This window comes from Nerophis ophidion, linkage group LG08, assembly GCF_033978795.1.
Source record: "Nerophis ophidion isolate RoL-2023_Sa linkage group LG08, RoL_Noph_v1.0, whole genome shotgun sequence".
In the NCBI taxonomy this organism is placed as follows: domain Eukaryota; kingdom Metazoa; phylum Chordata; class Actinopteri; order Syngnathiformes; family Syngnathidae; genus Nerophis; species Nerophis ophidion.
Genome location: NC_084618.1, coordinates 60,579,429 through 60,605,538, shown reverse-complemented (window position 1 = coordinate 60,605,538; position 26,110 = coordinate 60,579,429). Strand labels below are relative to the sequence as shown.

General features: G+C 39.1%; 1 protein-coding gene across 1 annotated transcript; it reads right to left on the bottom strand.

Moving 5' to 3' along the window:
• Positions 1–284: 284 nt before the first annotated feature.
• lrrc3ca (leucine rich repeat containing 3Ca) lies at positions 285–25,908 on the bottom strand. The gene is made up of 2 exons (XM_061909168.1): positions 25,632–25,908; positions 285–3,142 (listed from the first exon to the last, which is right to left on the bottom strand). The coding sequence occupies exon 2, from the start codon at positions 3,081–3,083 to the stop codon at positions 2,304–2,306; it is 780 nt and encodes a 259-aa protein (XP_061765152.1). The 5' UTR covers positions 3,084–3,142; positions 25,632–25,908; the 3' UTR covers positions 285–2,303.
• Positions 25,909–26,110: the final 202 nt, after the last annotated feature.

Genomic DNA, 26,110 nt, shown 5'->3' with positions numbered 1-26,110 from the left:
AGATAGGCGCCAGCGCCCCCCGCGACCCCGAAAGGGAATAAGCGGTAGCAAATGGATGGATGGATGGATACATTGTTTGAATGCAGAATTACAGTGCATGCACAGCTGTAGTTTCACATATAACATGATCAGCCTTATGGTCAGTCAGCGACTAGTGGACATTTTTTGTCATCGGCTAACAGGATAGTTCTGATTAAGCCTGATGAACTCTGCCTAGCAACAAGCGACTCCTCTTTATAATGTACGGTTCTATTTTCAAGACTAATTTGAGTCTTTTTCCTGCAGAATACTGTCAGTGGAACATCCATTTATAGACTTAATATGTTTTTGAACAGGGTTCGTAAATAGGAATGTTTATTTACTGACGCAAATTTCTCCATAAGAAACAATGTGAATATGAATAATGTGTTTCAGCCTTGACAAAAGTCCACCTTTTAGTAAATGTTTGTACACTTTGAATGCTATAAAGCACTATAAAATATTATGTATCAACTTTTTATTCAATACCAAAGTTAGAAACAACAACAAATAGCTGAACTGTCCTCATTTTCAGCTGCCCTGCCAACACGCACACACACTGTAACTGGCCCTCTGGTGCACTCGAAGTTTGAAATCACAGAACTTAACTTTAACAGCCAGGTCGCTACAATGATTGAGGAATAAAAACATTGAATCCAATTTACCTTCTTGGTTGATCTTTGCATGCAGTAGAAGGTAAGTAGAGAAGGGAGGAAGTGTCAACAACGCCATGGATACTTCTGGAAACCACACATCGCTTGTCCTTTACTTTTTTTGGACTCATATTGAGCTAGCAAAACTAGGAAAATGTTGTAAAAACGCTAAAAACACTTTGAAAATGCACACAACCAATTCACTACAGTAATTAAAGGGGAACTGCACTTTTTTTGGGAATTTTGCCTATCGTTCACAATCATTACAAGACAAGGAGACAAAAAGTTAGTAATTTTTTCCCTTTCTAACATACCAATCAATCAATCAATGTTTACTTATTTACCCCTAAATCACCAGTGTCTCAAAGGGCTGCACAAGCCACAACGACATCCTCGGCTCAGATCCCACATCAGGGCAAGAAAAAACTCAGTCCAATGGGATGACAATGAAAAACCTTGGAGGGGGCCGCATATGTACACCCCCCCCACCCCACCAACTCCTGTGTGTTATTTTCTATAATAATGATTGTGGACGATTTTTTTTTTTAAAAGTGCAGTTCCCCTTTAACGACAGCATTGCTGTGCTGACTGAATGAGCACCAGATATCGATAGGCCCGCCCACAATGGCTGGGCTGCCGGGCACAAAATGGATGGATGAAATGCTTGTACACTAAAACAACTTCCGTGTACCAAAGCATATTTTTACTTGATCTGTGGTTCGTAAATCAAAAAGTTTATGCAATGAGAGGTTCGTAAAGCAAGGTTCCACTGTACTTAGTGTCTGGAGTTTTGTTTCCATATGGTCTGGACATGTTTTTTCATTTGGTTGGTGGGGCAGTTATGATTAAGCCTGAACTCTGCCTAACAACATGTGACTCTGCAATATTTTGTATAGTGTTAAGACTAATTTGAGTCCTGTTACTGCAGGGTACCAACTTGACAGTTGACATTGTTTGCATTGGCTGGTGGGGCCGTTATGATTGAGCCTTATGAATTCTGCCTAGCAACGAGTGACTCAGCAATATTTTGTATAGTGTTAAGACTAATTTGAGTCCTGTTCTTGCAGAATGCCGTCAGCCTTGTGGGCGGAACTTGACATTTGCTATCTTTGCATTGGCTGGTGGGGCAGTTATGATTAAGCTTGATGAACTCAGCCTAGCAACAAGTGACTCTGCAGTATTTTGTATAGATTTAGGACTAATTTGAGTCCTGTTCCTGCAGGATACCGTCAGCCTTTTGGGTGTGACTTGACATTTGCTATCTTTTCTTTGGCTGATGTCTGCTATATTTTGTATAGTTTCAAGACTAATTTGAGTCCTGTTCCTGACGGTTACCGTCAGCCTTGTCGGCGTAACTTGACCTGTGCTTTCTTTTCATTGTTTGGTGGGAAAGTTATGAATGAGCCCAATGAACTCTGCCTAGCAACTAGTGGCTGTGCCAGCATGTATATGAACAGAAAGTTTAGAATCAGCCAGTCATACTGAGTTGTGAAGTTTTCTAATGACTCGCAAATCATTTCAAAGGTTGCTGTTGGAGATGAAAGTGGAATAGACAAGAAGCACATCAGTCAGAAGAGAGACAGTTTTCCTAGTATTTAGTCCACCCAAGTTTTTGTTGTCATATAAAAGAGCTTACACAACAGTACTTATGGTGGACGACTCCTCCGATTTTGCTTGCCTACTGGGCAAAGACTTTAGATACTCCAGGTGTCTGCGGGCGTCCTCTTGGTTGGCCCTGACGTAGTAAACCAGGTAAGAGATGACCATTGTGAACCATCCAAACATGACCACCAGCATGGCCACGTCTGTAGTCCTCTTCATCACCACACATAGGTCAACGTCCGGCTCCAGGAGGAATGCCAGGCCCTGTACGCTCATCTCTTCCGGGTCTGAAGTCAGGCACACGATGCCAGTCAGTGAGACGGCCTCCAGCTCCACGTGGAGCATGGCCATCTGCAGGTTGCAGTCGCAATGCCAGGGATTGTTTGTCAGATTTGCACGAGCCCGCAAGTTCTCAAAGGCATCCGGATTAAAATGGACTAACTTGTTAGCAGAGAGGTCAAGGAACTGCAATGAGGACCCCAGACCTCTGAAAGCTCCCGACTCCAGCTGGCTTATGTCATTGTGCGATAGGTCCAGCTCCATCAATTGGGACAGACCATTAAAAGCGTTCGCCGGGACTGAGGTGAGGAGGTTAAAGTCCAGGTAGACCCGCCGTGTGTCGTTGGGGATGTCCTGAGGGATCTCGGTGAGCTGCTGATTGCTGCAGCGTACCGTCTTGCCGCCGCCTTCGCTTTCCGAGCAGTAGCAGCGCTTGGAGCAACTGGTGGCGGCGTGGTGGAAGCAGAAGGTCATTAGCACCAGGCTGTGCAGCAGCAAACACATCACCACATAGTCAACCAGGATGGACATGTTGCGACGGATGCGGGCATGCTCTGAGAATGCATCAATCTCCCCGCTAACTGATGAGCCTGTGACATAAGAGCAGATATTAGTTGCTGTACGCTCATTTATGCACGTCGACTATCAGAAACTGTGCCTGCTGTATTTCTTTGGAAGTGTACGGATCAAACACTCTCTTTTCTTTCACCCAGCGCAGTAAACAAGACAAGATCATCCTTTGGTGTCACTGCGCATCGTCTGTAATTGACATACCCGCAGTGCAGCATGGCTATTTTGGTGCACGCACACTGCCATTAACACAATGATTATGGCACCAATTGTTCACACTAAACAACTCATTAAACTGAGTGGCATTGAAATGATTGCCTATTGTTTTATGACAAAAGTAATACAGTAGTAGAGTTTCATTGCAAATACATAGCATTTTATTTTTACATTATATTTGCATCAGTGTGTGAGATATATATATATTTTTTTTTTAATCAGATTAATTGAATTTGGATTCATTATTCATAATTACAATTTTTAATTATTTGTATTATTTACTGCGATGAGGTGGTGACTTTTCCAGGGTGTACCCCGCCTTCCACTCGAGTGTAGCTGAGATAGGCACCAGCGCCCCCCGCGACCCCAAAGGGAATAAGCGATAGAAAATGGATGGATTAATGAATTAATTAATAAATATTATTTACAGGTTATTACATGCTTGGATGATTGTTGTTGATTTAAAAAAAGACCCCAATATTTTGACAAAAATTAATTTTCTAAAATGATTTACTTGAATTCACGTCTTTTATTTGCTCAAAACTTGGGAACAGTTTTATCTCAAGGCCTTCCACGGTTAATGTACAGGGGTTAAATAAACTGTGTGATTAATCTGCTTAGATACATGATCAATGCAATTTTTTTTCATTAATTTATTACATGACTTAAGTCATTATTTTTTACAGCCCTGTACTCTCTTATTTTGTCTACTAGGCTTTTTTTAAACATGTTTGAGTCTTAACGCATGACTAAAGTGAGTAGTGCAATCACATACCAAAAAAGAGACAGAAATAACAAAAACAAAAAGCAAATAAAAAAAAATGTGTTAACATACAACCACAGACAACCATATTCAGTCACCTGACGCCCCCCAAAAAGTTACAAATTATTTTAGAAAAGCTTATTAGACGGAATTTTAATCTCTGTTGAAATGGAGATCAGTCTCTTTTACATATTTAACCCTTGGTCCCGGGAACTTGAAAGGGTTTCAGACAAAATTCTTCAAAGTAAGTCATGTATATTAAAATTTTGTTGTACTTTAAACGCTTACATCTCAAGAGCAACTTCAGATCCATCAATCGATATAATGTTTTAGTAGTTTTTTTAAAATGTGTTATGCTCTTTTTGTTGAAGAAAACACAGTTGAACCAGAAATTATGCAATATAGAATAGAATAGAACAGAAAGTACTTTATTGATCCCTGGGGGAAATTCAGCACCATAGTTTGCTCACAATAGACAATAATAATAATAAATAATATAATAAATATCCTATATTATATATATAGAATATGAATAATATAAATATATTCTACATGTATTCTACATTTAAGTGCAGTATTAATGCACACGTAGCAGCTCTGAGTTGTGTATCTGATCTTCCCGTACACCCAAGCTGGAGCGTGAACCCACGTCGCTCGATTGAGAGACTAGTGTGCTGGCCACTAGGCCAAAAACCCAAATTGTCGACGCAGAGGTCACAGACTCTTTTTTTTTTTTTTTTTTGTCCTGTCCAGCTTCTCAGGCAAATCATATAGTTGATGTAGATGCCCATATCGGCTGTTCAGATTTACTTTACAAAAGAGAAGTGTAGGATACTTCTCTTGTTGCCTTATTTGAATTTGACTTTATTAAATCTATTTATATTATCATTTGGTGCAGCCAGGCCGGAGCAGGGGGGGATAGAAAGAGAAAAAAAAGGAAGACAGAGGGGGAAATTGTGGGGATAAGAGGGGGATTAGACAGAGAGACAAAAACAACAACAGCAAACACAACAATAACAACAAAAACAACAACAATTGAAACAACACCAGCACATACGATATGTAAAAATATGATCGTAAAAGTGATAGCAAATAAGCAGTTGGTGAAATAAATAATAATATAGAAATGACAATGAGCATTTTTACACCAAAACTGGAGCAATACAAATACCAATAGAAAAAGGGCTATTGATCATGAACAATACCAATAGTTTAACTCTATTATCAACAATACAGTTGTTCAAATGCAACAATACGTACACATAATGATAGCTACAGCGATAATAAAATAAAAAAAAAATGAAATAATAAAATTTAAAAAAAAAAGGAATACCGAAAAATGGAGGGGAAGAGAGAGAGGCAACCTATATTAATCTTGTAGATTGTTATAGTAACAATGGGTTAAGCTTTGTCAGTATGCCATGTGTTACCCAGTTTACCCTAGGGCAACAACGTTGATATATGTATGATGAAACGTGATTATGTGCATGACTGTATGTATGTATATGTACTTGTATATGTACAGAATGTGTATACTCACTCAATAGTTTGTGGGAAAAACTTAGCAAAGGACGGACAATGCAAATTTTGCGATGGATTCCGATACAACTTCTGTTGCATGATGTCATCTTCAAAGGCAATAACAAGACACACATAGGTCCCAAATCTCTTAAGTAAAAGTTTCAATATTTCTTTCAGTTCTGGAGAACCACTACCGTATTTTTCGGAGTATAAATCGCTCCAGAGTACAAGTCGCACCTGCCGAAAATGCATAATAAAGAAGGAAAAAAAACATATATAAGTCGCACTGGAGTATAAGTTGCATTTTGGGGGGAAATGTATTTGATAAAACCCAACACCAAGAATAAACCTATGAAAGGCAATTTAAAATAAATAAAGAATAGTGAACAACAGGCTGAATAAGTGAACGTTATATGACGCATAAATAACCAACTGAGAAGGTGCCTGGTATGTGAACGTAACATATTATGGTAAGAGTCATTCAAATAACTATAACATATAGAACATGCTATACGTTTACCAAACAATCTGTCACTCCTAATCGCTAAATCCCATGAAATCTTATACGTCTAGTCTCTTACGTGAATGAGCTAAATAATATTATTTGATATTTTACGGTAATGTGTTAATAATTTCACACATAAGTCGCTCCTGAGTATAAATCGCACCCTCGGCCAAACTATGAAAAAAAATGCGACTTATAGTCCGAAAAATACGGTATTCAGTCTCAATCTTCAAAGTGATCATAATCTCCATTTTTAAACCCTTTTTTTTTTGTCTTTCTGTTTTTCTTTTTCTTTCATCACTGCATTTATTCCAATGAATCTGTACCATTTGCATCCCCAGGAAATAAAATGCATAAATTCAGGATAAAATGTACTCTTTTTTTATAAAACAGTGAACTGATTAAATATTTAATAAGTCCAATTTATAAAAGAAATCTTACCTACCTTAAATACTGGGAAAATAGCATATGTTGCCTGTCTGTCGCGTCCTAAATTTGATCTTCCCTGTAAATTGTCATGACCTGGCATGATACCTTTTCTTCTTTTTTTCATTTTGGGCTTTTGGAGTTTTTCCTTTGCCCTGATGTTGGTTCACATTAGGAAGCCCTTTGGGGTTCTTGTGATTAGGGGCTATACAAATAAAAATCGATTGCTTGATTGTAGAAATAGATTTTGTTTTCAATCATTGCCATGAGCTAAGTGTCATCTTGCTATTAGCATTGGTTAAATTTACCTAAATGTTTACTTTTGAATTGTATTTTATTTATATGTATGTGTATATGTGTATGCATTAAAACTTTCTGCTCTTACTTTATGTTCTGTCACTCAAATGATTCAACTCTACTATAAAAACCTTGTAAAAAAAATTTTTTTTAAAACACGGTTCTTTAAATGGACCAATAAACCTTCGGAACTGCTTGCCACTCAGCATTTAGGGTTAGAATTGGGGATTAAATCTGTCAGAGTTGGTTTGTGACGAACCCCAAGATGCAGAGAAGGAGGCAGGCATGGAGTGAGAAAACATGATTTCATTTAAAACACTAAGACAAAACACAAACAAAGAGTACAAACAAAAAGCGCGCACGTGGGCGGATAACAAACAAAAAGGCCTAGCATGGAAGCTAGCAGGTATCGAGCAAGAAACAGAAGTCATACTTCTAATATGAAAACAAACTTGGAAACATGGAACAAAAGACAATAAGCTACAAACCACTATTAAATATAGCTTACCGCAACGCTGCATTGAAACGATGAGATACGACACAACCGGTAGCAGCGACCAGAGCGACATCGAAAAGACAATAATCCAGCAACTGACTGGAGGACAACAACAGACTCAAATAGAAGCGGGCTGATTAACACCAGGTGTGGCCAGGTGCCAATCAGCCGCATCTGAGGGGAAAACAGCACACAGGGGGAAAAACAGGAAACAGACAAAATAAGAGCCCTGACAGGAACTAAAAACTGGAAATACTAAACACACACAGAGGAAAAACTAAAACAGAAACAAACTGTCAGTGGCAAGCCTGACAAAATCACCAAAAATGATTCCCGGGCGCGGCACCGCTGCTGCCCACTGCTCCCCTCACCTCCCAGGGGGTGATTAACGGTGATGGGTCAAATGTAGAGGGCAAATTTCACCACACCTAGTGTGTGTATGACAATCATTGGTACTTTAACTTTAACTTAAAGGCCCACAAGCATGACTTCCCTTTGTGTTGGAAACCCGTCATATTGAAACACAGAAAGTGATCAAACGTGACATTCCTCAATGTACCATATTCAAATAAAACCATTACTGTTACCGTTTTTGGCCGCCTAACCCAGTCGGGGTAAACTAATGCCAACTTGTTGAGGAACTACTACTCACCCAGGCGTCTTAATTCCTTTTAAAATGTACGGCCAATGAGCACAATCCACTTACAGAGATTAAAAAATGTCATCGATCTCTGTGTAAGTATCAAATAGCGTTTGGAGGGGGTTGGTGGTGGGCGGTAGAAGAGGCAGCGATGGTGATACTGTGTCCTCCTCTGTGAGCAACTGCAAGGATTTCCAAAAACAAAATCCATTGGCAACATTTAATTAGGAGCTATCCAATAATTAACCCTGTTTCCATCAAGGTGACTACCCTTATTATAACCGGGGCATTTGTTCACTAACTAAACTACAAAGAAAATATTAAGGGCCTCATCTACTAAAATCCCAAATAATGAGTGCTAGTGGGCATTTTTTGGGTGATCTACTAAGACTGCCTATACAAATGGGAACAAGTACAAAAGTAGTGAAGACCACTTTTATTTAAGTGAGGAGTTTGTGTGCATACTGGCTATCACCATGGAGACCCTCATTTCCCTCCACATTCATGACAGCGTATGGTTCAGTCTGTGTGTTTATGTACCTTCGTTTGTTATGTTGTTGACATGCACCACACAAAAATAGAATCACTACCACTTTTTCAAGGCTACATAAAAGCACAATCCAGACAACCGAACCGTGATCCAGATGCAAGAAAATGTACATTGCAAAATATTTTCTGAAATATTTCCCTTATAAAAAAAAAAACCTGCCAGCAGACACCAAAACGAATCAATTGAATTTGTTTTAATCAGGAACGAAGTGCGGAAAGCAGAAATGAACACTAAGCACAGGAGAACTATAGCAAAACTAAAACGAGACATGACATACAGCAACAGGCCATGACACCTCAAGTCAGAGGTGGCAAACTTAAGGCCCAGGAGCCAGATCTGGCCCGCCATCTTATTCCATGTGGCCCGCGCAAGGCCGGACATACTATGTGTCAATAAAGTACTTCATCATTCTTACTAAATGTATTTGCTCTTTCCATCATGATTTCAATATTGCTATATTATATAATCACAAATATAGTAAATTGTTGTGTTTTTATCTTTTCCTGCCTTCTCCTTTTTTGGTGATGTGCATACTTGCCAACCCTCCCGGATTTTCTGGGAGACTCCCGCAGTTCAGCGCCTCTCCCGAAAACCTCCCGGGACAAATTTTCTCCCGAAAATCTCCCGAAATTCAGGCGGAGCTGGAGGCCACGCCCCCTCCAGCTCCATGCAGACCTGACTCAGCAATTTTGTGACCCTCTTAAACAGGACAATACTGCCATCTACTGTACATAGAATAGAATAGAATGTACTTTATTGATCCCTGGGGGAAATTCAGCACCACAGTTTGCTCACAATAAACAATGATAATAATAAATAATATAATATATATAATATATTATATATATATAATATATAATATATGAATAATATAAATATATTCTACATATATTCTACATTTAAGTGCAGTCAAGGAACATATGCATTAGGGAGTCTGTTTTGAAGCCCACAGTAAAGAGACGTAACTTCATTACGTCGCCTGGCTATTGACTCCAACCCAATATATTACACCGTCGACGAGCAAAATTTAAAAAATATGCTTGCAAGTTCCAAAACGAATGGAAACAAGAATTTAAGTTTATCCAGGAGAGTTCGAAGGGGAAGGGGTATGTTGCCTGTAAATTTTGTAGAACAGACTTCTCTATTGAACACGGTGGGCGAACGGATATACTCAGTCATGAACGGTCAGCGGAGCACAAAGCGTCCGCAGCGCAGCATCGTTCACAACCCAGTATTATGGGCCACCTCGCAAAATGGAGACCCGATGGTGTAACTTATGCTGAGACAAAGATGGCTATGCTGATAGCTGGAAGCAACATCCCGTTCTCCTTTGCGGATGTCTACAACAAATCTCCGTGAAGGGTATGTTCCCGGATTCGGAGATCGCTCGCCAGTACTCTAATGGCAGAACAAAGTTTACTCAAATAGTAAATGGTAAGCGTTGTTGGGTTTTTTTTAGTAACCAGCAAGCACAGTACAGTTAGTAGAACAACTGTGTTTTTATTACTGTGTATTTGATAGGTGCCGTCGGAAATTCAACTATTTCTTTTATAATTAAATAAATATATATAGCTAGAATTCACGGAAAGTCAAGTATTTCATATATATATATATATATATATATATATATATATATATTTATATATTTATATATATATATTTATATATATATATATATATTTATATATATATATATATTTATATATATACATATGAGATACTCCAGTTAGTGAATTATACTCCTCCCCTCTTAACCACCCCCCCCCACCCGCCCCAACCACGCCCCCAAATACTCCTCCCCCCTCCACCACCACACCCCCCAACCCCACCCCACCTCCCGAAATCGGAGGTCTGAAGGTTGGCAAGTATAGTGATGTGTTTTCCTCAGCTCATTAGTCTCCAGCTATGGGCGGACACTTAGGCACACCTGCAACCAATCTCACCAAGGAGTATTTAAGCTTGTCACTTACAGCTGTGTCTTGCCGGTTATTGTCTCCTGCACCTCCCATGTGCAGGCGCCTGTCGGTTGAGGTGGGCGGGGTTTGGGCGGTCGGGGGTGTATAATGTAGCCCGGAAGAGTTAGGGACGCATGGGATTCCGGGTATTTGTTCTGTTGTGTTTATGTTTGGTGTTACGGTGCGGATGTTATCCCGAAATGTGTTTGTCATTCCTGTTTGGTGTGGGTTCACAGTGTGGCGCATATTAGTAAGAGTGTTAAAGTTGTTTATTCGGCCACCGTCATTGTGACCTGTATGGCTGTTGAAACAAGTATGCCTTGCAGTCACTTACGTGTGTCTGCAGAAGCCACAAACAATATGTAAATGGGCTGACAAGCTGATGTTACGTTTGCAGAGGGATTTTGTCAAGCGGCATTCAATTAAAACTCGCGGGCCGCACAAATATTAAATTTTCATATAAAGGTGCGGGCCGCGTGACTGAAACCCCTGGTTAATACATAGCACAAAGCAAAAAAAAACTTTGTACGCTGTTATTTCATTTTAAATTTCAAAAGAGTTTTGTGGGTCCCATTGTTTTCTTTATTTTGTGAAACGGGTCAAAATGGCTCTTTGAGTGGTAAAGGTTGCCGACCCCTGCTGTAGATGATGGTACATATGTACAAAATAAACCACATGATGTTAGTACATCAATCGAGGAAAATGATCAAACTCCATACATAGCATACTGTAATTTGCTTTTGACATTTTTTTTATCTTGATTGATTGAAAATGAACACCAATAAGTTGACTGATGAACATTATCACATCATTCATTCAGAAAATATAAATAACGACAAAAAAGATAGAATACTATTAACCGCAACATGTAAGTGTAAAAAAACAACAACATAATGATTTGTACATTTTCAGAAAGTGCTTATTCTATTTTTAAAAACAGAAAACAATCTGAAGGTGTCTTTATTTTTAAGTTATGGTGCAGGGATTTTACCAGTCCGGCCCACTTTGGAGTAGATTTTTCTCCATGTGGTCCCCAATCTAAAATGAGTATGACACCCCTGGTCTAGGTACAGAGTATACAAACCCCGTTTCCATATGAGTTGGGAAATTGTGTTAGATGTAAATATAAACGGAATACAATGATTTGCAAATCCTTTTCAACCCATATTCAGTTGAATATGCTACAAAGACAAAATATTTGATGTTCAAACTCATAAACTTTATTTTTTTTTCGCAAATAATAATAAACCTAGAATTTCATGGCTGCAACAAGTGCCAAAGTAGTTGGGAAAGGGCATGTTCACCACTATGTTACATCACCTTTTCTTTTAACAACACTCAATAAACGTTTGGGAACTGAGGAAACTATTTGTTGATGCTTTGAAAGTGGAATTCTTTACCATTCTTGCTTGATGTACAGCTTAAGTTGTTCAACAGTCCGGGGTCTTGTTGTTGTATTTTACGCTTCATAATGCGCCACACATTTTCCATGGAAGACATGTCTGCAGTGCAGGCGGGCCAGGAAAGTACCCGCACTCTTTTACTACAAAACCAGGCTGTTTTAACACGGGGCTTGGCATTGTTTTGCTGAAATAAGCAGGGGCGTCCATGATAACATTGCTTGGATGACAACATATGTTGCTCCAAAACCTGTATGTACCTTTCAGCATTAATGGTGCCTTCACAGATGTGTAAGTTACCCATCCCTTGGGCACTAATACATTCCCATACCATCACAGACGCTGGCTTTTAAACTTTGCGCCCATAACAATCCGGATGGTTATTTTCCTCTTTGTTCCGGAGGACACCACGTCCACAGTTTCCAAATATAATTTGAAATGTGGACTCGTCAGACCACAGAACACTTTTCCACTTTACATCAGTCCATCTTAGATGAGCTCGGGCCCAGGGAAGCCGGCGGCGTTCCTTTGTGTTGTTGATAAATGGCTTTCGCTTTGCATATCATCATCAGCCATTGTCAGTCCACTGCTGGACGAAAGTATGTTTCTGCCATAGTGAACGATTTGTCTTCCTGGCGTACTTTCCATGCTGGTTATTAGCCTAGACCTTCCACGCTGGCTTGGTGCGGGTTGGAAGGGGTATTTTATATCAGAGATCCTTCTCCTAGACTAATTGCCTTACTGGGCTGTTGAACTTAGTCTGTCCTGTTGGTTGTCCGCGCCCCATTTACCCAGGGACCCGCTCAGCTTTATGGCACTGACCGCCCGCTAGTCACAAGAGAAAGTGCAAACGGTTCTTTGTGTGCATTTTATAGACGTTAGTTGTGACTCACTAACCCCACACACAACCTCCCATCTCATGCCTGGATGTACTTTAACGTCATACCCAGGACAACTTTGCATAGTAGAGTTTTAACTTGCACTTACAGATGTAGCGACCAACTGTAGTTACTGACAGTGGTTTTATGAAGTGTTCCTGAGCCCATGTGGGAATATCCTTTACACACTGATGTCGGTTTTTGATGCAGTACCGCCTGATTTGATGCAGTGATTTCTCCAGATTCTCTGAACCTTTTGATGATTTTACGGACCGTAGCTGGTAAAATCCCTAAATTTCTTGCAATAGCTCGCTGAGAAATGTTGTTCTAAAACTGTTCAACAATTTGTTTACAAATTGGTGACCCTCGCCCCACCCTTGTTTGTGAATGACTTAGCATTTCATGGAAGCTGTTTTTATACCCAATCTTGGCACACACCTGTTCCAAATTAGCCTGCACACCTGTGGGATGTCCCAAATAAGTGTTTGATGATCATTCCTCAACTTCATCAGTATTTATTGCCACCTTTCCCAACTTCTTTGGCACGTGTTGCTGGCATCAAATTCTAAAGTTAATGATTATTTGCAAAAAAAAAATGTTTATCAGTTTTAACATCAAATATGTTGTCTTTGTAGCATATTCAACTGAATATGGGTTGAAAATAATTTGCAAATCATTGAATTACGTTTATATTTACATCTAACACAATCTCCCAACTCATATGGAAACGGGGTTTGTATAAAGTCACCCAAAACGAATGGCCAATGAAGGTGAAGGCAAAATAGTGAGTAGTGTCCTGACCAGATATAGAGATCCTTAGATTGATTAATGTATAATGTTCTTTATCACACTGTTTACTTTCACTTGTCCATTAGAGATTTGATTAATTTATGATGTCTCAGGTGTGATTCACTACAAAAGGGCCCCACAGCACACCGGATTGTAGTTAATTGAAATACCACAACACTGGATATTGTTCAGATAAGTTCCATGTAATTTAAAGAAATCTTTTATCCAGGTCATTGTCACCTCAGAGCATTCAATCGATCGCAACTAGACTGTTTGGTTTGTCTTGGAAAACGTTTCATCTGAGTAGGCTTCATCAGTTCGGGCTCATAGACTTAGATTTGTCAGATCTAGTCCAGCGGCTGGGCCCGAAATCCTAAATATTCATACTCCAAAACCAGGAGGGTGTGGCTGGGCAAGGATTGTTTTTCCTATCGTAGTGAGAAAAAAAACTATTTTGATGCAAACGAGCCATCCTAAGTGTCAAAGCCAACAACAGTCGTTGAAGTGAAATTTCCCCTCGTTAGCGTTGAGGTATTGCAGTAAATACACAAAATATTAAAAATTTAGCTAAAATTCGGACATAAAAATAGCTCAAATAAAATGATTTCAAACAGGCTAAAAAAACTCCAATGAAGTCATCCTTCCTCATCTTATTCACATTAGTGTGTGCGGGTATTTTTTGAATATTTGAGGAAAGTTACCACAGTTGGATAAAAGCTGTTTTTTAATCTGTTAGTCCTTGCTGTAGCGCCTTCCTGATGGTCGCAAATGAAACAGGGAGTGTCCGGGGTGTGTTGTGTCTTTTAGGACGCATTGGGCTTTCTTAAGGCAGAGAGAACCAGTGGGAGTAGAGGGCAACCGATGGTTTTCTGGGCCGTCTTCATGACCCTCTGAAGTGCAGTCCTCTGAGCCACTGTGCACTCTAACCCTCCGGCAAAGAGTATCTGGACGTAACTCCCCCGCTGCTCCAGATGGGATAATGCGGCTTGAAGAGCTGTGGTTCCGGCATTGTTACGCCAAATTTCTTCCCCCATACAAAAACCTCCCCCCCATTTATTTACTCCCAGGGTCATGTTTCCTATTACGTCACACCTGTTTCCTTTTACGTCACACTTCGGCTTTGACTGCCCGTCGCTGGAAGGATACTTCGCTGCTGGAATCTGAAGAAATCGCTTAACACGATAAAAAAATTCTCTATTCCTTCTCATTTCTCATTTGCAAATATTGTTCTTTGTAGTTTTGTTACTTAAGGATATAATTATTTTCATTGTTAAAACATATACATATTTTGTTTTGTGTTTTACCTCTCATAGCTTTCTAGCTAGCTAGAAACTTTGGTTGTAGCTACCTCGCAAATATTTTTTACCAATTGACTAATAGATTTGTTGACTGGATTGTGTTAGCTTATCAATAAGATAATCAATAGTAGATTTTCAGAAGGATTTTATTGTCCAAATCTCCTGAAAATGGTGGTGCCACTGAATGACATTTTTCTTTATCTTTTCCAGGGGACTTATGTCAATGCTATATCATAAAAATATAACGCTATCCATCCATCCATCCATCCATTTCCTACCGCTTAATCCCTTTCAGGGTCGCGGGGGGCGCTGGCGCTTATCTCAGCTACAATCGGGCGGAAGGCGGGGTACACCCTGGACAAGTCGCCACCTCATCGCAGAAAAATATAACGCTATATTATAAAAATACAGACGTTTTGTTAACGCTATATTATAAAAAAAAATTAAAAAATTAAAAAAAAACAATTTACAAACACAAGCTATGGGATGACATAAGAGGAAACGTGAGGAAACGTAACCCCGGAAGTAAATGGGGGGGTGTTGTAGGGGAGAAGAAATGTGGCTTGACAGCATCCCCCGCGGATCTCTTACCTCTGTAGACAAACTGGTGGGAATCAAAACCAGGAGGCAAAAAAAGTATAATGTGACTCCAAACCAGTTTCTCAAAGTACTTTATAACCACTGATGTGAGTGCTACTGCCGGAAATCATTCAGACTGGAAATGTGGGGTTTTTTGGGCAAAGAAATTGTGGTGGAGACAATTGGGGACTTGGCAAAGATTGCAGCCAAAAATAGACTTCCTTCAGCTGCCTGACAGTTTATACATAACTTGCTCTCTATTGTATCAATTTTAAACAACTGGGAGGATGAAAAATACAATCTATTCAAGATGTTATTTTCAATTGATCTTATTGTAATTTTTCCAAATATCTTTCCATTACGTTTTTTTTCTACAATCTTTAAATTATTTATGATTTCCCAAACACGCGTCATTTGCATTCCTAGTATCATGTTCATATATTATTCCATTAAACTTTAAAAAAAAAAATTACATTTATATCCTGTTTAAAAAAAAAAAGTATTGTATCCTATGTGGCTATTCATCATCATTATCATCAATGTCCGGCCGTAGCCCTGAGACCTTGCACAACCCTCCGCCAGAAGTCGGGGTCACCCATGGCAGAGCCCAGCTCTGAAACAAGGATCTCAGTGTCCCGTGTGATTACTTCAGGGTAGGTGAGGCGACCCCTGGTAGATTGTTTCCAAAGGAGGAGCTGTGATATCAGGCACGGAAGCAGTGACCAGCAAACTGTGCGCGACATTGGTTTAGATGGATGCTTGCTCAAGGTAGGTTGCTGTATATTAGGTCCAAGGTGGGATGGGACCTAGAGACCCTTGGAAGGAGGTTGGCATAGCAACAGTCAAAGCGTTTATGAAGGCGCGCATTGAGGGTCCGGGTCTCTGAGCGTACATGAGGATGGGTTCCATGGTAGACTTGAAGAGGTCCAACCTAAGTGAATTGGGCAGGTTGGAGTGCCATATGCTGTCCATTTTATTACATGATTTCTAGGCCTGGGCTTTCTTGGTACGGAAGTCATTACCGGAATCCATGATCCAAGAACCGAGGTACACTACATTGCCAAAAGTATTTGGCCACCAGCCTTTACGCACATATGAACGTGAAGTGCCATCAAAGGCCCTTTCACTGGAACTAAGGGACCTAACTTTTCAAAACCTTGTTAAAGCCCGGGGATTGTAAACCCAGAGAGGCCTTCTGCAGCGTGTACAAAAAGACCTCCAAACTTTGCTCATTGGCCATCGATGCAATGAAATCACCCATGCTATTAGCTAATCGCAAGGCGGCGATTAAAGGCAGGCAGCAGTCAACGGTGCCAAATTTATTTGGCAAGACCAACGAAGCCGCGTGTGCTGTTGCCACCACAACTGTCAGCTGCTGCAACCACTACAGAAAGATAAGTAAATAATTTAATGCATGCCAATTCCTATTCACTAGATGTTTAACAGTCAATTTAGACTTTTCAGCTTTTCATGATTATCATTGTCAAAATGTTGTGCACACTAACAATTGCAAGCTTTTGACTATATTTAATAAACACATGTTTTAATGGCATTGCAAATGGCATTAAAAAGCATTAACTTAGATTTGTTGATTGTTGTAGAAACCATTGCTGCATTTTTTTTACATTTGATGCCCTTGGAGCAAAATAAATAGTGCCTGGTAGTTAATGCTTTTGACGATACTGTCATGATCCACGTCTTGGATCATGGCATATTCTGGTTTTGCTTCTGTTTATCACATTCTGTCTAGTATTTGTCTTCCTCAGTTCTTTGTGGCACTTCCTGGTTTTGTTTCCGTTGTCATAGTTACCTGTCTCTGCTTTGATCACGCGCACCTGCCCTTGATATTTATCTATATTTATATATATGCCCGCCTCTGTTTGACATTCAGTCTTGGACTCTTGCTTGCTACACGCAACTGCTGACGCCGCTCTTCCAACATTGTGGTAAATCTATGTTTGTATACTTGTTAGCTTATATGCTATTTTGTTTGTTTATGTCCCTAGCTTCCATGCTAGCGCCCTTTGTTCTTTCTAGCTGCCAAGCTAGTTCTGTTGGTTTTTGGTTAGTGCCTTTGTGCAAGTGTTTTTGTTCTTAGTTTGTTTTATTATATAAATAAATTCTTATCCCGACCCTCACGCTGTGTTCCATCTTCCGCTGCACCCACGAGAGAAAAACTCGTCACCACAATGCCACCGAGACATCACAGATACAAAAGCGCCAATCGAGAAATAGAGAATACCATCCACATAGTCGAACAGGCACTAGTCATGGGGAGTGCCGGAAGTTTTCCCCGGTGGACCCATCAATAATAAATTGAAAATTGTACAGTGAATGTATACCTGCCCTTTCTGCTCTATTACTGTTAAGAGGACATGAGGGAAATTGTCAGCCCTTTGGCGTTAAAGTCTGATGGTGTCATCTAAAATAGTTAAAGTACCAATGATTGTCACAAACACACTAGGTGTGGCAAAATTATTATCTGCATATGACCCATCATCCTTAATCACCCCCTGGGAGGTGTGGGGAGCAGTGAGCAGCAGTGGTGGCTGCGCCCGGGAATCATTTTTAGTGATTTAATCCCCAATTACAACCCTTGATGCTGAGTGTTAAACAGGGAGGTAGCGGGTCCCATTTCTTTAGTCTTTGTTGTGACTCGGCCGGGGTTTGAACACACAATCTACCGATCTCAGGACGGGCAATCTAACCACTAGAGATTTGAGATACAAATGTTTTGAGTTAGGACTTCTGTCACTGAACCAATTTTTACTGTATTTTTTTATTTTATTATTTTTTTTAATATATTCTTGTGATTTTTCAATAAAAATGAATGAACAAACAATGTGTTTCCCGTGTATTTGTATTACTTGAAAACGTGGTGAAATAAATTTGGGTTAGGATTTAAATAGTATAAAAATCGGGGGTTTTCTGGGAATACAGTTTGGACCAAAAAAAGGTTAGGGACATAATTACATCACAGGGTGGGAAAAGGACAATCATGATCCATACTAGTGAGGGATGATAGAGATGACTTTAGTACATTAATAGAGCGTAAACACAAGCTGGGGTTTACAAATGGAATCAAAGTGAACCACTTCCAACAGGAGTAGTAACCACAAGTTACATGTCCTATTTCCCTTGTGACCCGCCCGCCGTCTCTCTCCTCTCCTTTTGTCCCTCGGCCTAACGTCGGGCTGCCATGTCATGTGACAGGGGAATTAAAGGCTGGTTGGCTAATCTAGTTTTTTTTTTGTTTTTTTTTGTTTAACGCGCTCTGTTGTTTGTCTGAGCTGTCCTCATATCTGTCATGTCGTTGTACTTTGTCACGCACCCCGCTGACACAAAATGTCCCAGCGAGTCAATGTTAAGTTGTTTTTCTTGGGCTTGTAAACATGTAAACAAATGAAAAACGGGATCATTGTGAGAAGGATGATGGCTGGATAGATAGATTTGCTTGATTTGAAGCTGAATAATTATTATTCAGTTGATGGCTTTTTCCACTGCTATTTTCAAGAGCAGTGAAAGAAGTTGAACATTCCGAACTTCTGTTTGTTAGAATAATTGTATCTAAGTTCTCACCAAAAAAATTGTGTTACATTGAGTTCAGCTCGCCTGGCGTGAAGACAAAAGCTGTGTTTGATCCTACCAAGAAGAAGGTTTGTAAACCTCCACTGTGTAGGATGGGAAGCAACATGAAGGTGTTCAGTTTCTTTGCTGTATTGTAATCATCAGAAAGATTTTGTCTTGACCCAAGATCTACGAAGCGGAGAGAAAGCAGGACCTGCACAAGCTCCTCTTCTTTGAACTGTTTTACAACCTTTTATTTGAACTGTTTTTAATCAAAGGCATGGCTGTTTACGACCCCCCTCCCTTAGAAACAGCTGTTGCCATGTAATCAGGGAAATTCCAAATAAAAGAGGAGGTGTACAACCTTTTGTCAGAGCGGGATGGGAGACTGTACATGAGTACAGCTCAGACGTTCCTCCTCAATTTAGCGAAATTTAATTCTGTCCTTGATTAATTCCTTGCTTTTTGTCTTGTTTAACAGATGTCATCAGTGTTTGAACCTGACACTGTTTCCATAGAAAAAGTGGCTGACGCTTAACTTTTGGCTTTTTGTGTTATGTAAAAAGCAAAAAATGTATGGCATCTTTTTCAGAAAGTGGCTGCAAAAGTTACTCTGTTTTGAGGTTCTTTATTTTCATATCGTTGAATCAGCTTGTGATTTTTATGAATTTGCCGTCAATGTTTTAAGTGTTCATTGTAACCTTAACCCGGGGGTCGGCAACACGCAGTTATCGTGCCACAAGTGGCTCTTTAGCGCTGCCCTAGTAGCTCATTAGCGCTGCCCTAGTGGCTCCCTGGAGCTTTTTCAGAAATGTATGAAAATGAAAAAAGATGAGAAAAAAATATGTTTTGTTTTAATATGGTTTCTGTATGAGGACAAACATGACACTAACCTTCCTAATTGTTAGAAATCCCACTGTTTCCATCAAACATGCTTCACTGGTGAGAGTACTTGGCGCGTGCCATTTTGTCCTCATTTCGGATGTCCTTCAACGCACCGTAGTTTGTTTACATGTACAACTTTCTTTGATGCTGCCACAGAAAGACGTGTTTTATGCCACTCCTTTTATGTCTCTATTTGTCCACCAAACCTTGTATGCTGTGCGTGCATCCACAAAGGTGAGTTATGTTGATGCTATTGACTTGTGTTGAGTACTAACCAGACATATTTGGTCACTGCATGACTGCAAGCTATTCGATGCTAACATGCTATTGATGCTAGCTGTATGTACATAAGGCATCATTATGCCCTGTATTTTAGGTATATTTGAGCTCATTTTATTCTTAGTTTTCGTTTTCTTCATCTCTTCACCTTTGGCCATTTTAAGCCAGTCATTTTCAGGAGTTTTAAACCCTCTGAAAAGCCTCAGTTTCAGTAATGTTTTCCAATGTTGTAAAGATGTGTAGAATAAATATCACATTTCAACATTTCTGTCAACGAAGATTTGTATCAGCCTGCAACACAAAGTCATTTTGATAGTAGTCTAATATAGCTAATATAGACACTTAAATAATGTGTTTTCTTCAATTTAACATTTATATAAGGCTTTACATTTTTTGCTGGTCCAGACAGATATTTTTGTTGTATTTTTGGTCCAATATGGCTAAGTCAACATTTTGGGTTGCCGACCCCTGCCTTAAAAGGCCTTAGTGGCCACATGCGTGGACAACATCTTTTAAAACTCTTATATACAAAACTGCGTACACTACTGAATTGGGGTCTTATGCCGCTTATGTGGACACTTATACTGTCATCTGGTGGTGTCAGAAGAGTATAGCATACAATGGAATTTGGAAAAAAAAAAGTGTAAAAATAAAAATTAGCATGTCACTACACATGATGTACACGTTTGTGTACTTATGGACAAAGTACATCATATTAAAAGATGATTCTTAGTTTTTATTCTAATTAGGGTCCAATAAGCCCAAATAGCAAAGAGAAATAAAAAAAGGCATGTTAACAAACAGCTTGGTTCTTAAAAGGTTAACCCCAAAAGGCACATGATTTCAACAAATATTGGAAAACAAATACCGTATTGATGTTTTACTCATTTTATACCTACAAGCAAATACTAAATAAAAGTAAAAGCACATACTCTGAGCTCAAGGTCAAATGACTGTACTTTTATAATTACAGCTTATAATGTAATAATCAATTGTAATTACAAAAAAAACCCACCAAAGGCTTCTTTATTGCCCGCTGCTCTGTCATCCACAAGTTGCAGACATTTTCTGTGTATGTTTCGCACTTGAAACATATTTGTCCATCTAAAACATTTATTTACAAAAGTTCCAAAACTTCTAACCCCGCACATTATGAGCATGCCTGCTTGTGAACTTTTGAGAGCAATCGAGAGCGGTGATTTTTTTTTATTGGTAAATGACAAACAATGAGAGATTATCATCACACTTCAACATCTCATGTAAATGTTCACTCTTTGCTGGGTCAGCAATGCAAACTGAAATATGTTCTTAATTGTCTTACCCTGGAAAAATACAAGTAAAATAAATGGAAGCTAGGAATAGAAGAGGCTGCCATGTTGCTAAATGTTGATATTTTATTCTACATTGCTCAAAATTATATTACACTACATCACAAATGTTCTGAACTCCAGTTTCCATGACTGTCATACACCCAGCAGATTAATCCTAATTAGAAATACATGTATATATTAAAATGAATATAAATAATATTGCTATTTACAGTTTAATTTTAAGTTGATTACAAAATATTTTGCCTCCTTTGAATATTCCGAACTCCTGTTTCCATGACTGTGCCGTATGTCCAGCAGATTGATCCGAATTATAGGTACATTAATTTGTACATACTGATATACATCTTTTAAAACGTGTATGACCATTATTGCTACTTAATTTTATTTATTTTTTAAAGGAAGGAAACACATTTCGCTTTCTCTGAATGTTCTGAACTCCTGTTTCTATGACTGTGTCATATATCCATAAGATTGATCCCCAATATACATCATCCGTACTAATCATGTTATTATATATTTTAAAATGCAGATGAATGTTATTCAATTTTTTTTTTTTAAGTCTAATTTTTAAATGGATAGGGAAATATTTTGCTTTTTTCTGAATGTTCTGAACTCCTATTTCCATGATTGTGTACTGCTGTACATCCATCAGATTGATCAGGACTATATATAAATGTATACGGTAGTATGAATATTATTTGTTTAGAATGTTTTATTAGTTTTTTTATAAGAGGATTTATTTTACGGATAGAAAAATAATGTCTTTCTTCTGAATGTTTCAAACTCTTGTTTTTATGACTGTCGTATATCCAGCAGATTTATCGGGATCATACATGAATGTATCCATGTTAATATGTATTTTAAAATGCATATAAAATTATTGCTATACATATTTTTTCTTCAATCGTTGCTCTGAATATTCTGAACTCCTGTTTCCACGACTGTGTCATATATCTAACAGATTGCTATTTACTTTTTTTTTTTTGGATTGGAAAATCGCTTGCTTTCTCTGAATGTTTCCCTGACTGTTGTATTTTAAGATTATGTGGATGACATTAATATAATGAACACATGTTTTAAATGGATCAAATGTATCATTATATTTATTTGTATTATTTTCTCTGAATATTCTGAACTCCTATTTTCCATAACTGCGTCATACATAATTTTTTCAAAGTATACTATGACATATATTACAATACAAATGTTGATTTTGTTCAGTGTGGTCATATTTAATAAGACTGTGATTCTCAAAGTGTGGTACGTGGGCTCCATCTAGTGCAAGGGTGTCAAACTATTTTTAGATGGGGGGCCACGTGGAGAAAAATCTGCTCCCAAGTGGGCCGGGCTGGTAAAATCACAGCACGATAACTTAAAAATAAAGAGAACTTCAGATTGTTTTCTTTGTTGGCCTAGTAGTTAGAGGGTCCGCCCTGAGATCGGTAGGTTGGGAGTTCAAACCCTGGCCGAGTCATACCAAAGACTATAAAAAATGTGACCCATTGTCTCCCTGCTTGGCACACAGCATCAAGGGTTGGAATTGGGGGTTAAATCACCATAAATGATTCCTGGGCGCGGCACTGCCGCAGCCCACGGCTCCCCTCACTTCCCAGGGGGTGATCAAGGGGATGTGTCAAATGCAGAGGAAAAATTTCACCACACCTAGTGTGTGTGTGACAATCATTGGTACTTTACTTTAAATATAGAACATTCGGAAATTGTACAAATCATAATAATCATATACTGTAATATGTAGTACATGGTAATTGTTATATATTGTATGTATGATAAAAAACATATAATATACTATAATATTATGTATCATATACTGTACATATATTATGTAAATATTACATATATGTTATATTTTATATTGCTACTATGGTAATTTTTTAGTCTACTTTACACCTGCATTGTCCTTTCCATCCTTTGTAACCGAGCCACTGAGTGGAACAATTTCCCTTGTGGATCATCATGTTTGTCTGATCTTGAATGAGATTGTGCTGAGAATTATTAATTTACCCTCGGGGATTAATAAAGTATTTCTGATTCTGATTACAGTTTGTCTAAGTCTAAGTCTATAATGTTGTTGTTTTTTTTTTACACTTACATGTTGCGGTTAACAGTATTCTTTCTTTATTTGTCGTTATTTATACTTTCTGAATAAATTATGTGATAATGTTTATCAGTCAACTCATTGGTGTTCATTTTCAATCAATCAAGATAATAACATTATATCAAAAGGATATTATTTATGAGGTTTGATCAGTATCCTCGACTGGTGAACAAACATAAATGATAAATGGGTTGTACTTGTATAGCGCTTTTCTACCTTCAAGGTACTCAAAGCGCTTTGACACTACTTCCACATTTACCCATTCACACACACATTCATACACTGATGGAGGGAGCTGCCATGCAAGGCGCCAACCAGCACCCATCAGGAGCAAGGGTGAAGTGTCTTGCTCAGGACACAACGGACGTGCCGAGGTTGGTTCTAGGTGGTATTTGAACCAGTGACCCTCGGGTTGCGCACGGCCACTCTCCCACTGCGCCACGCCGTCCCCATCATGTGGTTTATTTTGTACATCCATCCATCCATCCATGTTATGATTCGCTACCAGGATCATTCCATATTCTTGTTTTGTTCCATTTTGGTATCACACTCTTTTCTTTGACTTCCTCAGGTCCTATTTGCTCGGTCACACTGGTTGCTTATTAGTTTTGACCTGCCCCTTGCTTTCGATGCACACCTGTTTTTGCTGATTACTGCCTTATTTAAGCCTGGCCCTTTTGTTCATTCTTTCTCACATCCTAATTTGCTTTCATGCAACAAGTGACGACTGCTGTCTATGTTTATACTCGCTAGCTTTTGCGCTACGCCTTATTTATCCCTAGCTCTCATGCTTGTTGTTTTTGTTTTACCTTTTTGTGCCCTTGTGCCAGTGTTTCTGTTCATTCTCTGTTTATTAGTTTAATAAATCTTTATTTATTACCGTACGCCGTGTTCTTGCCTGATCGCATCCTTGGAAGAACCAATCCGGCATCTCTATGCCCAGCAAGTCTCACAATCCATTTTCTACAGCTTATTACCTTTGGGGGCGCTGGTGCCTATCTCAGCTACAATCGGGCGGAAGGCTGGTTACACCCTGGACAAGTCCCACTTCATCGCAGGGCCACATCCCAAGCTAGTGACTTGATTAAAGTACGGTGTTTTATTTTCCTATGTTCCAACATAGTGTTACGGTAACATTATACCGGCCAACAATATGAAACACACTTCTTAAATAAAACCTCTACCTAGTTTTTAATTACTACTTAGGCCTACTACACCAATATATTTTATTGTTGGTCATTACAGTGGTACTTGGAGATAAGAGCCATGTTTTTTTTCTGAGGTGGTACTTTAGTTTTAGAAACCACTGATGAGTTTGCACACAAATCAGACCATATATACCACGGTGAAACCCACACTACATTTATTGACATGATCAATAATAAATAAATCCGACCTTTGCAAATCGTTTGCATAAAAAAAAAAGTGTGTTCTTTTTGACAATTCAACAAATATACCTAAATATACCTAAACATTTGTTAAATTGTCAACAATTTAACAAATGTTGTGTTTTCCATCCTGCCAATGCCAACCCGCAGCATCACAGCAGTGTGAGATATTTCCTGTACGAGCAGCCGGTTATATTTATCAATGGCAAGGATGAGACTGAGAGAAAGGGAAAAGAGCCTTGACGTTCTGGGCGATTTGCAGCTGCAATCTTATTTTAAAGCTTTTAGCCGTCAAAACGTCAGCTTTAATTTCGCGTGATTTTAACCACTCCGGTAGTGTCCACCATCCCGTTATGGTGAACTTTTGGGAAGAAATTATAATTGACATTATCAATCTAAATCAAATCAAAAACATGACTTACTTGGGATTTGTTGCGCGGATACTACATGCAACATTATTGTAACATGTTTGACGGTGAATTACACAATAAAACGCGATCGAGGCTCATGAATGGTGAACGATTCCATTTATGCATCGTCACTATAGAAACATGAATAGAAATTCCACGCTAAGTGTGCGGGTCCAACATTTAAAAAAAAAAGACATTTCGATGGGTCAGACACACTCACGTTTGCAGCTGTCTCTCTCTCTCCTGCAGCCCGGCTTTAAATCGTCATGTTTCCGGTGAAACTTGTGCAGACGCGCTGCTGGAGATGCTTCCACAGCAGTTCAAGGCATAGCCATTTTTTTTTTTAGTTTCCACGCAACCAGAGGCGGCGACACTTTCAGCTGGCGCCAGTGTGCGCGGCTGATGTGGACACAGCCGCCTTAATGTTGCTTCTTGCCGACCACTTTCGTGGCGTTCCGTGGAGCTGAACACGCCACAGGCTGCGTGCATGCATCAGGTGGCTGCACACAGGCCACGCCCCTCGTGGGACACGGCTATTTAAAGAAAACCGGCGTAACGTTATGGACCTGCATGGACCAAAGCCTAATAATGGAGTTTAGGTTGTTCACAGATACTCTTTAAGGCCTACTGAAACCCACTACTACCCACCACGCAGTCTGATAGTTTATATATCAATGATGAAATATTAACATTGCAACA